Source organism: Oncorhynchus keta, chromosome 29 (assembly GCF_023373465.1).
Source record: "Oncorhynchus keta strain PuntledgeMale-10-30-2019 chromosome 29, Oket_V2, whole genome shotgun sequence".
Lineage (NCBI taxonomy): Eukaryota > Metazoa > Chordata > Actinopteri > Salmoniformes > Salmonidae > Oncorhynchus > Oncorhynchus keta.
In genome coordinates, this window is record NC_068449.1 from 52,650,047 (window position 1) to 52,663,171 (window position 13,125).

The 13,125-nt window shown below is 43.4% G+C and overlaps 1 protein-coding gene and 1 long non-coding RNA gene across 6 annotated transcripts; both read left to right on the plus strand.

The window, feature by feature from the left end:
• Positions 1-603: 603 nt before the first annotated feature.
• Positions 604-12,876, plus strand: LOC118375839 (nephronectin-like). 3 transcript variants are annotated; one of them, XM_035762465.2, is made up of 7 exons: positions 604-841; positions 3,577-3,695; positions 3,800-3,892; positions 4,087-4,209; positions 6,608-6,727; positions 8,750-8,884; positions 11,392-12,876. In XM_035762465.2, the coding sequence occupies exons 4-7, from the start codon at positions 4,134-4,136 to the stop codon at positions 11,610-11,612; spliced, it is 552 nt and encodes a 183-aa protein (XP_035618358.1). In that variant the 5' UTR covers positions 604-841; positions 3,577-3,695; positions 3,800-3,892; positions 4,087-4,133; the 3' UTR covers positions 11,613-12,876. The 3 variants fall into 3 exon arrangements, with proteins under 3 accessions (XP_035618358.1, XP_035618359.1, XP_052342743.1); XM_035762466.2 differs by having other exon boundaries at positions 4,087-4,146; XM_052486783.1 differs by lacking the exon at positions 604-841 and adding an exon at positions 2,858-3,048.
• Positions 4,768-5,835, plus strand: LOC127913674 (uncharacterized). Of its 3 annotated transcripts, none has more exons than XR_008086376.1 (3): positions 4,768-4,799; positions 4,893-4,954; positions 5,783-5,835. It is a non-coding gene; the product is annotated as an uncharacterized LOC127913674 (long non-coding RNA). The 3 variants fall into 3 exon arrangements; XR_008086375.1 differs by lacking the exon at positions 5,783-5,835 and adding an exon at positions 5,690-5,742; XR_008086374.1 differs by lacking the exon at positions 5,783-5,835 and adding an exon at positions 5,161-5,213.
• Positions 12,877-13,125: the final 249 nt, after the last annotated feature.

Genomic DNA, 13,125 nt, shown 5'->3' on the forward strand with positions numbered 1-13,125 from the left:
TTGTTTCCCTTTAACTGTCCTATATAGTGCCTGGTGTGATCACTATTTGTTTCATTCAGGCCGCCATGCAGGCGATTAACCCTGATTTCTGCCTCTCAGTCTAATGTAACTGATTGCTCACTGGTCATGCCTGGAAGTAGTTAACGGTTTAGCGTGTTACTTCGAATGCTTTGGTTCTGCCGTTGTCACTGGTGATTCTCGCGCCTTTTATCACAAAATGGCCCTATAAACTCTTATTCCAATAACAAATACATGTTTCTTACGTGATTGAGACAGACCATTGGTGAGACCTTTGGTCCAGAGTCAGTCACGTCCTCATGTGGGTTTAAGATTAAAAGTAAATTAGTGTGAATAAAAACTGAAATTATCTCGCTATTGTCTGTCTGTGTATTTATTATTTAAATGTGATATTCAAAGCTGTCCATCTCTCTCTCTCTCTCTCTCTCTCTCTCTCTCTCTCTCTCTCTCTCTCTCTCTCTCTCTCTCTCTCTCTCTCTCGCTCGCTCTCTTTCTCTCTCTTTCTCGCCTGCCAGGTAACCTTTCCCACCTATTGGACAAAATTCCTAAAGTTCCAAGACACTCAATCATAAAATTAACTAGGAGGTGACCACGCCTTACTCCAGACTCACCGCAGGAGACATGCTGGCACAATAACGTGTCTCTGAAATGCGCTCATCACGAAATAAGGAAAATAATATGTAGCTGTTTTATGAGCTGACAATTACCTTCGTGATATGATGGTATTTACTGTTGTCAGCGCGCGTCCGGTGCGCCAGTGGTTGCTGGTTATCACCATGCGTTTTATTGCGTTCTCCATGGCTTTTCAACAGGACAGGAGCAGGTATGAAACAACTATAATTTGCAGTTGCCGCTAATTAAATTAGATGTGCGGTGATGATGCAGGCTAAATCGCATTGTTTATTTACCTACTAATCATGACTGTAGGTTATTAATCTCATGACACCTGACGATCCATGTTTAGAGACTTTTCTTTACTGTTCTACTACTTACAGTTACTATATTCTAAAGTCTGTGAATTGTCAGACCCACTTGGTTTGGGAGTAATCACTCAATAGTCTCCCTTTCCTGGCCTTATTATATACCACTTTGGTGTGGAGGTATGCACCCCTCAAAATGACTGCCTCTGGCATTTTGGACTGACGATTGTAGGAAAGGTTTAACATCAGCTACACAGTAAATGGTATCCAATCTCCCCTGCAGTTTTGTTCAGTTCCCTCTTTTAATGAAACAGCAATTATTGCCATTTGGAATACAGCATGTGTGTGTTGAGGCTTCTCTCCACTGCATGTGAACCTAGAAGGTGTTTCATAAGTAGTTACAACAGCTCCAAAGGACTTCCACTCATAGAAATAGAATGTATGTTCCAGAGTTCTGCTGTATTTACGACAATGCTTTGTAATAGTGACTACATATGAATGTATGAATATGTTGTTACCAATTGATTATAGATCCTCTTCCATAAGCCTTAGCGAGCCTCTGCACTCTCAACTATACAGTAGGTTGTCCAAAATGTGGACTGATACTTTGTGTATATAGAGTCCCTGTCCACATTTTGGACATACCTACCCACTCCACTGCAAGGTTTTTCTTTATTTTTTACTATTTTCTACATTGTAGAATAATAGTAAAGACATCAAACTATGAAATAGCACATATGGAGTCATGTAGTAACCAAAAAAGTGTAAAACAAATCAAAATACATTTTATATTTGAGTTTATTCAAAGTAGCCACCCTTTGTCTTGATGACAGCTTTGCACACTCTTGGCATTCTCTCAACCAGCTCCATGAGGTAGTCACCTGGAATGGATTTCAATTAACTGGTGTGTCATGTTAAAAGTTAATTTGAGGAATTTCTTTCCTTCTTAATGTGTTTGAGCCCATCAGTTGTGTTGTGACAAGGTAGGGGTGGTATACAGAAGATAGCCCTATTTGGTAAAGACCAAGTCCATATTATGGCAAGAACAGCTCAGAGAAGCAAAGAGAAACGACAGCCCATTCATGAAGGTCAGTCAATCTGGAAATCTCAAGAACTTTGAAAGTTTCAAGTGCAATCGCAAAAACCATCAAGCGCTATGATGAAACTGAGTTACCTCTGCTGTAGAGGATAAGTTCATTAGTTACCAGCCTCAGAAATGGGCAATTAGCTGCACCTCAGATTGCATCTCAAAATAATGCTTCACAGAGTAACAGACACAGCTCAACATCAACTGTGTGAATCAGACCTTCATGGTTGAATTGCTGCAATTAAACCACTACTATTTATTTTAATTTAATCTTTATTTAACTAGGTAAGTGAGTTAGGAACAAGTTCTTATTTTCAATGACAGCCTAAGAACAGTGGGTTAACTGCCTGTTCAGGGGCAGAACAACAGATTTGTACCTTGTCAGCTCGGGGGTTTGAACTTGCAACCTTCTGGTTACTAGTCCAACGCTCTAACGCTCTAACCACTAGGCTACCCTAACGCCCCAGGACACCAATAAGAAAGAGACTTGCTTGGGCCAAGAAACACAAGCAATGGACATTAGACCGGTGGAAATCTGTCCTTTGGTCTGATGAGTCCAAATTTGAGAATTTTGGTTCCAACTGTTGTGTCTTTGCGAGACGCAGAGTAGGTGAATGGATGATCTCTGCATGTGTGGTTCCCACCGTGAAGCATGGAGGAGGTGTGGTGGTGTGGGGTTGCTTTGCTGGTGACACATTTATTTAAAATTCAAGGCACACTTAACCAACATGGCTACCACAGCATTCTGCAGCGATACGCCATCCCATCTGGTTTGCGCTAAGTGGGACTATCATTTGTTTTTCAACAGGACAATGACCCAAGACACCTCCAGGCTGTGTAAGGGCTATTTGACCAAGAAGGAGAGTGATGGAGTGCTGCATCAGATGATCTGGCCACAATCTCCTGACCTCAACCCACTTGAGATGGTTTGGGATGAGTTGGACCGCAGAGTGAAGGAAAAGCAGCCAACAAGTGCTCAGCGTATGTGGGAACCCTTTCAAGACTGTTGAAAAAGCATTCCAGGTGAAGCTGGTTGAGAGAATGCCAAGAGTGTGCAAAGCTGTCATCAAGGCAAAGGGTGGCTACTTTGAAGATTTGTTTAACACTTTTTTGGTTACTATATGATCCCAAATATGTTATTTTATAGTTTTGATTTCTTCACAATGTAGAAAATAGTAAAAATAAAGAAAAACCCTTGAATGAGTAGGTGTGTCCAAACTTTTGACTGGTACTATATATATATATATATATATATATATATATATATATATATATATATATATATATATATATATATATATATATATATATATATATAAATATATATATTTGTGTGTGTGTGTTTAGTCATACTGTTGAAGAGAGAAACAGTGTAGCAACACAAATAAGGCATTGATGACAACAACTATAGCCATGGTAGTGCAGAAACCTTGGGGTCTTTCTTAATTGTGGCAGATGAATTATTGACCCACTCTTCCTCTCCATCCACCCACCTTTCCATCTCCCTCCATCCACCCCTCCATCTATCTACCTATCCATCCATCCCCCCAGGACAGTGAGGGACTTGTCTGGGCGTCTCGGTGGGCCGTCGGGGTCTGTGGAGCTCTGCACCTTTGGCACGTCTACTGCCTGCTGTTTAGGCTGGAGGAATGTCATGGGAGTCTGCCAGCGTAAGTCAGCGGCCACTGGGCAAGTCCTCCAGAAACAACAACAATGCAACAATACACCAGCCAAGGTTATCATATGTGTTTACCTGCTCTCTCTGACCATCTAGCTGTGTGCAACAAGCCTTGCAGGAATGGAGTCTGTGTGGGTCCAGACAAGTGCTCCTGCTCTGTGGGATACAAGGGCCAGCAATGTGACCAAGGTGGCTATCTTTGACTCTATATGATTCATGCATGTTGATTTAAGATTCTGTATGATTCAAGCATGTTGATTCCAGATACTGTGTGATTCATGCATGTTGATTCCTGGTTATTGATTCCAGATATTATGATTGATTCATGCATGCTGATCTTGATATGATTCCTGATCCTGATTGTTGTTGGTTGTTGATTCCAGATGTGAATGAGTGTGGTCTCCCAGAGTGACGATGCTCCAACAGCTGTATGAACACCCAGGGTAGTTACCGGTGTTACTGCGACCCCGGATACTACCTCATGACAGATGGATCAACCTGCACCAGTACATACCAGTTCAAACCGGTTTCTGCCCAATTTCCTGGAACATCATGTCCCAACCATTGATGAAATACCACGCCCGGGTAGAAGTCGCCCTTAGACACTGATCTAGGATCAGCTCACCATCTTCTAAACTCTAACATTATACACTAGGGGGTACAATGCAAAACCGATTATAGATCAGCTTCTTGGGGGCAATTTCATCCTACTGTGATACCACAGGGCTCAGTGTCAGGACTGCATGTACTGGCGTGCTGATATGGGTCAAATGTTATTATTGACAAGGGGTAAAGTTTCAGTGGTTCTGGATCTTGATTGGCTGCTCAGCTTGCCCGTCAGCTACATACCTCCAGTCTGGATGATCCATTACCCAGAACCCCCCTGTCGTCCACGGGTCAATAGCGCCAAGTCTTATTCACTTGATCTAGAGTGTGACATTTGTTGTAGTGGGCACAGGTTTGGGCAGGTTACTTACTGTATGGTACAGTCAGGGTTGGGTGGGTTACTGTATGGTACAGTCAGGGTTGGATAGGTTACTGTATGGTACAGTCAGGGTTGGGTGGGTTACTGTATGGTACAGTCAGGGTTGGATAGGTTACTGTATGGTACAGTCAGGGTTGGGTAGGTTACTGTATGGTACAGTCAGGGTTGGGTAGGTTACTGTATGGTACAGTCAGGGTTGGGTAGGTTACTGTATGGTACAGTCAGGGTTGGATAGGTTACTGTATGGTACAGTCAGGGTTGGATAGGTTACTGTATGGTACAGCCAGGGTTGGATAGGTTACTTTATGGTGCAGTCGGGGTTGGGTAGGTTACTGTATGGTACAGTCAGGGTTGGGTAGGTTAGTCTGTATGGTACAGTCAGTCAGGGTTGGTACAGTCAGGGTAGGTTACTGTATGGTACAGTCAGGGTTGGTACAGTAGGTTACTGTATGGTACAGTCAGGGTTGGGTAGGTTACTGTATGGTACAGTCAGGGTTGGGTAGGTTACTTTATGGTACAGTCAGGGTTGGGTAGGTTACTGTATGGTACAGTCAGGGTTGGGTTGGTTACTGTATGGTACAGTCAGGGTTGGGTAGGTTAGTCTTTATGGTACAGTCAGGGTTGGGTTGGTTACTTTATGGTACAGTCAGGGTTGGGTTGGTTACTGTATGGTACAGCCAGGGTTGGGTTGGTTACTGTATGGTACAGTCAGGGTTGGGTAGGTTACTTTATGGTACAGTCAGGGTTGGGTTGGTTACTTTATGGTACAGTCAGGGTTGGGTTGGTTACTGTATGGTACAGCCAGGGTTGGGTTGGTTACTGTATGGTACAGCCAGGGTTGGGTAGGTTACTTTATGGTACAGCCAAGGTTGGGTTGGTTACTGTATGGTACAGTCAGGGTTGGGTAGGTTACTTTATGGTACAGCCAGGGTTGGGTAGGTTACTTTATGGTACAGTCAGGGTTGGGTAGGTTACTTTATGGTACAGTCAGGGTTGGGTAGGTTACTGTATGGTACAGTCAGGGTTGGGTAGGTTACTTTATGGTACAGTCAGGGTTGGGTAGGTTACTGTATGGTACAGTCAGGGTTGGGTAGGTTACTGTATGGTACAGTCAGGGTTGGGTAGGTTACTTTATGGTACAGTCAGGGTTGGGTAGGTTACTGTATGGTACAGTCAGGGTTGGGTAGGTTACTGTATGGTACAGTCAGGGTTGGGTAGGTTACTGTATGGTACAGTCAGGGTTGGATAGGTTACTGTATGGTACAGTCAGGGTTGGGTAGGTTACTGTATGGTACAGTCAGGGTTGGGTAGGTTACTGTATGGTACAGTCAGGGTTGGGTAGGTTACTGTATGGTACAGTCAGGGTTGGGTAGGTTACTGTATGGTACAGTCAGGGTTGGGTAGGTTACTGTATGGTACAGTCAGGGTTGGGTAGGTTACTGTATGGTACAGTCAGGGTTGGGTAGGTTACTTTATGAATGTAATTTGTTACAGTTACTGGTTACTTGTCCAAAATGGTTCATTCTTACATAACTTTTAGATGATCCAAACTCAGTAACGTAACGTAAAAACATCCTTTCTAAATGTAAAAGTAATACTAGAAGTAATTTAGAAAAGTAGGCCTATATGTAATCTGATTACAATATTTTTGCTGGTAATGTTAGTTTTTTTTATAATACATTACTCCCCAACGCTGTGGGGGCAATATAGAGGAGCAACTGTTAACTGTTGTAATAAATCTAAAGCAAGGAATATAATATGAGTATGACATAAGACCAAACCAAGCTGGTTTCATATCATTGCTTGTGAGTCTATAGTATTACAGTACAGCACATGGTTTGTGTGTGGTGGCATGTGTTCATTCCAACCATCCATTTCTGCCTTGACTCTCAGCCAGTTTATCCTGTGTTCTCTTCCAGAAGAGCCTGAGTGCTCCTCCGCACGCTGCCAGTTCGGTTGCCAGATCGACCGGTGGGGAGAGGTGCGCTGTCTTTGTGCCACTGGCCTCCACCTGGCCGCCGACAACAGGACCTGTGAAGGTGGGCTTCCTCGGCAACCCCATGGTAACCCCATTGCCATGGCAACCCCCAAACTCCTCCCTCCCCTCTAAGTTCTTTCATTTCCAATGCCATGGGAAGAAGTAAGGGGGGACTGGGATTGGGAAACAGCCCAGAGTTTGGTGCATTCCTTTGGCATTACTATGGGGTATACTGTGTGCTAACCATGATCGTAGCATGACAGTGTGTAGCTACTAGTTCGGTCTCTGGCTGCTATTAGAGAGCAGGTGGAGAGACATGTTCCCATATGTACACTACTAGAGGACATGTTAACGACCTCCAACCAGCTATTACTAACAGCGCCTACCCACTGAGTCTGTCCACAGAACGATAAACCCCGCAATTACCTCAAGTGTTAAGAAAACAGACCCCGGGTCCCAGTAGCTGTACTCTACTCTTTGCCCTCTCCTTAAAATAGCTAGCACTCATTACTTTGAAGTCCCTTAGCTCGATAACTGTAGTGCGGTCATAAAGTCCTCGCAGCAGACACCTCCTGTCCTGTAACGAGGCCCAGCCTCCATGGTTGATCCTGAGAGCCATTGCCTCATTCTCACGCCACAGGAGAGTAGCTCTAGGAACTAACCAACCAGGCCTGAGACCTCAGAGAAATCCTAACAGTCATATACTGTAGGTAGTTACAGTGGAACATATTTTTAATTTATTTTGTATTCTTCCCCTCTAAATGGAACTGATTTAGACCTGGGACACCAGGTGAATGCAATTAATTATCAAGTAGAACAGAAAAGCAGCAGTACTCCGGACCTCTTAGGGTAAGAGTTGAACACCCCTTCTCTAGGTACTGCAGAGGCCTAGTCAGCAGGGCTCTCTAACCCTGTTCCTGGAGAGCTACTGTCCTCTAGGTCTCCACTCCAACCCTGTTCCTGGAGAGCTACCGTCCTCTAGGTTTTCACTCTAACCCTGTTCCTGGAGAGCTACTGTCCTCTAGGTTTTCACTCTAACCCTGTTCCTGGAGAGCTACTGTCCTCTAGGTTTTCATTCTAACCCTGTTCCTGGAGAGCTACTGTCCTCTAGGTCTTCATTCTAACCCTGTTCCTGGAGAGATACCGTCCTCTAGGTTTTCATTCTAACCCTGTTCCTGAGAGATATCCTCCTGTAGGTTTTCATTCTAACCCTGTTCCTGGAGAGAAATGTTCCTGTAGGTTTTCATTCTAACCCTGTTCCTGGAGAGCTACTGTCCTCTAGGTCTTCATTCTAACCCTGTTCCTGGAGAGATACCGTCCTCTAGGTTTTCATTCTAACCCTGTTCCTGAGAGATATCCTCCTGTAGGTTTTCATTCTAACCCTGTTTCTGGAGAGCTACCCTCCTGTAGGTTTTCACTCTAACCCTGTTCCTGGAGAGATATCCTCCTGTAGGTTTTCATTCTAATCCTGTTCCTGGAGAGCTACCGTCCTGTAGGTTTTCACTCCAACCCCGATTCAAATAATTAGCTGGTTGATAAGCTGAATCAGGTTAGTTACAACAGGAGGGTTTTTCTCCAGGACATGGGCAGCTTCAACAGAACCATTAGAATAAAGACATAACCATAGCATCATCATGACAGGTTCAATTCCCCTGTTATTCTGTACTTGGACCAACTCCTCAGTGTCTGAAGTGACATCATATTGTGGTATATACAGTATCACTCATTTGCCTTCATTTCAACCACATCTACATTTGAAACATTAGAATTGTTCTAGTTACAGAGAGACAGAGAAGCACCTGAAAAGTATTGTGTGTGAGTGTGTTGTGATTCCTTCTTGTCGAACAACAGCAGTGTACATTTCAAAGCACCTGTACAAAAAAACTCCCAAGATGGCCAAAGCACTCATGTCCTCTTTCTGATGTATAGTTAGTGATTGTTTTGAGCTGAGAAAACAACCCTAGGTTCTTTACAGCACTTTGTTGTCTCCCTTGTATATGTTACGTCTAGTGGGTGGGTGTGTGTGTGTGTTTATGCATGCTCAGGTGTTGAGTTTGTGTGGCCTTGTTGTGCTGTTTTGCAGATGTGGATGAGTGTCGCGGGGCGTCAGATGTTTGCCCTCCCCGGCGCACTTGCAAGAACACCTTTGGCAGCTTTTTGTGTGTGTGCAGGGAGGGCTTCGTGTTGGGGACGCTCCAGGACTCAGTGCAGTGTCGAGGTACGGACATCCCCCATACTGTACAGCAGGCTGTAAAGGCTCTTAGAAACCAGTATTAATATTAACAGGGAATGTAAGGCTGTTAGATACCAGCATTAATATTAACAGGGAATGTACGGCTGTTAGATACCAGTATTAATATTAACAGGGAATGTAAGGCTGTTAGATACCAGTGTTAATATTAACAGGGAATGTAAGGCTGTTAGTTTCCAGTATTAATATTAATAGGGAATATACGGCTGTTAGAAACCAGTGTTAATATTAACAGGGAATGTAAGGCTGTTAGATACCAGTATTAATATTAACAGGGAATATACGGCTGTTAGAAACCAGTATTAATATTAACAGGGAATATAAGGCTGTTAGATACCAGTATTAATATTAACAGGGAATGTAAGGCTGTTAGATACCAGTATTAATATTAACAGGGAATATAAGGCTGTTAGATACCAGTATTAATATCAACAGGGAATGTAAGGCTGTTAGATATGAGTATTAATATTAACAGGGAATATAAGGCTGTTAGATACCAGTATTAATATTAACAGGGAATGTAAGGCTGTTAGATACCAGTATTAATATTAACAGGGAATATAAGGCTGTTAGATATGAGTATTAATATTAACAGGGAATGTAAGGCTGTTAGAAACCAGTATTAATATCAACAGGGAATGTAAGGCTGTTAGAAACCAGTATTAATATCAACAGGGAATGTAAGGCTGTTAGAAACCAGTATTAATATTAACAGGGAATGTAAGGCTGTTAGAAACCAGTATTAATATCAACAGGGAATGTAAGGCTGTTAGAAACCAGTATTAATATCAACAGGGAATGTAAGGCTGTTAGAAACCAGTATTAATATTAACAGGGAATGTAAGGCTGTTAGAAACCAGTATTAATATCAACAGGGAATGTAAGGCTGTTAGAAACCAGTATTAATATCAACAGGGAATGTAAGGCTGTTAGAAACCAGTATTAATATCAACAGGGAATGTAAGGCTGTTAGAAACCAGTATTAATATTAACAGGGAATGCAAGGCTGTTAGAAACCAGTATTAATATTAACAGGGAATGTAAGGCTGTTAGAAACCAGTATTAATATTAACAGGGAATGTAAGGCTGTTAGAAACCAGTATTAATATTAACATGGAATGTAAGGCTGTTAGAAACCAGTATTAATATTAACATGGAATGTAAGGCTGTTAGATACCAGTATTAATATTAACAGGGAATGTTAGAGAAACAGTCTGTCCTCTAAGTCTGTCTGTCTGTCTGTCTGTCTGTCTGTCTGTCTGTCTGTCTGTCTGTCTGTCTGTCTGTCTGTCTGTCTGTCTGTCTGTCTGTCTGTCTGTCTGTCTGTCTGTATGACTTTAACCGATGTATGACATTAATATAATTTCTTCCTTCAGCATCTCTCAGTAGATGGCCATGTGTCTCGTAAAATATGCTGTGGTAGTGTGTATGTGTGTGCATTCATGCGTGTGTGTGTGTAAGCCACAGACCCACTTTTCTCAGTGTCAGTGCTGTTTAAATGAATGACTACCTCACAGCACGCCCTCACATGTTCTTCTCATTTAACCTACGTTTCATTGTCAAACAGACCGATCCTCTGTAGATGAGCTTTGGCTGCAGCAACCCAGTGAGAGCCTGAATGTAATTCCTCTAGCTTGCCTCCCCCGCTCGCTCAGCTGTGGTAGCTGTTATTGTTTATGCTTCCTTGGCGAACATTGCAACACCTATTTCCTGGAGCTTTGAGACAGACTAGTTGTTACTCAACAACCCCTTGACCTCACACTCAGTGAGTCGAGTCAAGTCATGGCTTCCTGCTGGCTCTCTCTGTGTGCTGGCTGGCCGATAATGTCTTCACCTCAGAGCCAGTGAAAAGGTGGAAAAGCTATCCAGTAATACTCAAAACAAGCATGGGTCTTACTGTAAAACTGCATGGGTTTGGTCTCTGCTTTCCAGCTTGGTTTGGGTTGCCAAATTCAGAGCTTACAGGCAAAGGAGAAGTAACTGAAATGAAGTCAGAACGCTAATTAAACAGACCACCAGTTTGTGTTGAACGTGATGAGCAGCATTGGGATCAGGGCCAAGAGAGGAGAGAGAGAGGAGAGAGAGAGAGAGATAGGAAAGAGAGAGATAAAGGAGAGAGAAGAAAGAGAGAGGAGAGAGAAGCGAGAGAAGCGCGAGAGAGAAGAGAGAGAGGAGAGTAAACACAAAGCTGACTTTGACATAGATGCTGTCTAGTACTGTCGATTAGGACATCTGGAAAACATTCTACAACATCCACACGTGTCTCAGTGTTAGATTCAATGGAGAATTGACTGATTTGAATTCAGATCTGTTGATACTTTCGATATGGCTGTTTCAGTTAGGATGAGACTGACAAAACAATATTTGTGTATTGAAGTTGATTCTCTTCATAAGAATCCACACAAGCATTATTGCTTGGTGCTGATGATCATCTTCTTCTTATCATGTCACCGTATCCTCCTCCCTCTCCCCAGATAAGGACGAGTGTCTGGACAGTACCCACCTGTGTAGCCGTCATTCCCAGTGTTTCAACACCTCTGGTTCCTACACCTGTCAGTGTCTGGAGGACTACTCTGGCGACGGCCACACGTGCTGGCCGAGGAGAGCCTCCCAGTCCAAGACCTCCATGTACCTCCAGTACAAACTCTCCAAAAGGACCAGGCCCATACAACAACCACGACGTCCGCAGCTCTGACGGTGCCTCTGGTTCTGACTGATAACACTGTTGTGAAGTAGTTACTGGCGGGCATTTTGGGTCGAGCCGTGTTGAAGTAGCACATGGGAGGAAAATAGATTTGTGTTGAAGCAGCTTCATAGGACAATTCATGAGGTAGATGTGGGGTAAATTGAGGTGGAGTTCAGCTTTCACAACATAGTTAAAGCCGAGTAATGCTAAGAATTCCTCACACAACTGGAAAGTGTGGTAACGTTCTGTTTGAGCCTATCATTTGCCAGGCCTCTCTTCAGTTAGTCAACAAAGATCCTAGATTGCTACACGGTGCCATTAGTGGTCTGCTGTTTGTTGTCAGTCAAAGAAGCCACTCATTTGACAAACACATTCGTCAAGGAACCACACTCTGTAGTCTGCCTGCCATGCTTCAGACTCAAAACGCTCTGTGATGACATGGAATTTTCCTTTGTTGAAGTTTCCCAGCTTATTGTCTCTGAAAAGGTCACGGTTAAGAACAAGTTTCACACGCACTGCCATACTGTCAGCATAAGGGATCTTGATAGGGACTTCATGTAGTGAGTAGTTTTCTGACAGGCCAGTGGGTGTACACGAGGGGACTATTAGTCCGTAGGGACTTGTCTTTGAGAGGAGTGTATACGTCATTATTTGTTAATAAAAGGCTGACCTCTGGTGGAAAGATAAGGGAGGATATTTGTCTTCTTCTCAAGAGAGCAGCGTCACCCTGACTTCTCCATAGATGGGATCATAGTCAGCAGTATCACCCTGACTTCTCCATAGATGGGATCATAGTCAGCAGTATCACACTGACTTCTCCATAGATGGGATCATAGTCAGCAGTATCACCCTGACTTCTCCATAGATGGGATCATAGTCAGCAGTATCACCCTGACTTCTCCATAGATGGAATCATAGTCAGCAGTATCACCCTGACTTCTCCATAGATGGAATCATAGTCAGCAGTATCACCCTGACTTCTCCATAGATGGAATCATAGTCAGCAGTATCACCCTGACTTCTCCATAGATGGAATCATAGTCAGCAGTATCACCCTGACTTCTCCATAGATGGAATCATAGTCAGCAGTATCACCCTGACTTCTCCATAGATGGAATCATAGTCAGCAGTATCACCCTGACTTCTCCATAGATGGAATCATAGTCAGCAGTATCACCCTGACTTCTCCATAGATGGAATCATAGTCAGCAGTATCACCCTGACTTCTCCATAGATGGAATCATAGTCAGCAGTATCACCCTGACTTCTCCATAGATGGATAGGGACTTCTCCATAGTCAGCAGTATCACCCTGACTTCTCCATAGATGGAATCATAGTCAGCAGTATCACCCTGACTTCTCCATAGATGGAATCATAGTCAGCAGTATCACCCTGACTTCTCCATAGATGGGATCATAGTCAGCAGTATCACCCTGACTTCTCCATAGATGGGATCATAGTCAGCAGTATCACCCTGACTTCTCCATAGATGGGATCATAGTCAGCAGTATCACCCTGACT

What these genes read in the sequence shown, in the direction of transcription:
- LOC118375839 (XM_035762465.2), top strand. Translation starts at nt 4,134, where the DNA reads ATGAACACCCAGGGTAGTTACCGGTGTTACTGCGACCCCGGATACTAC. An exon ending in CGACAACAGGACCTGTGAAG is followed by an intron (nt 6,728 to 8,749) that starts GTGGGCTTCCTC and finishes GCTGTTTTGCAG; the next exon opens with ATGTGGATGAGTGTCGCGGG. An exon ending in GGACTCAGTGCAGTGTCGAG is followed by an intron (nt 8,885 to 11,391) that starts GTACGGACATCC and finishes CCCTCTCCCCAG; the next exon opens with ATAAGGACGAGTGTCTGGAC.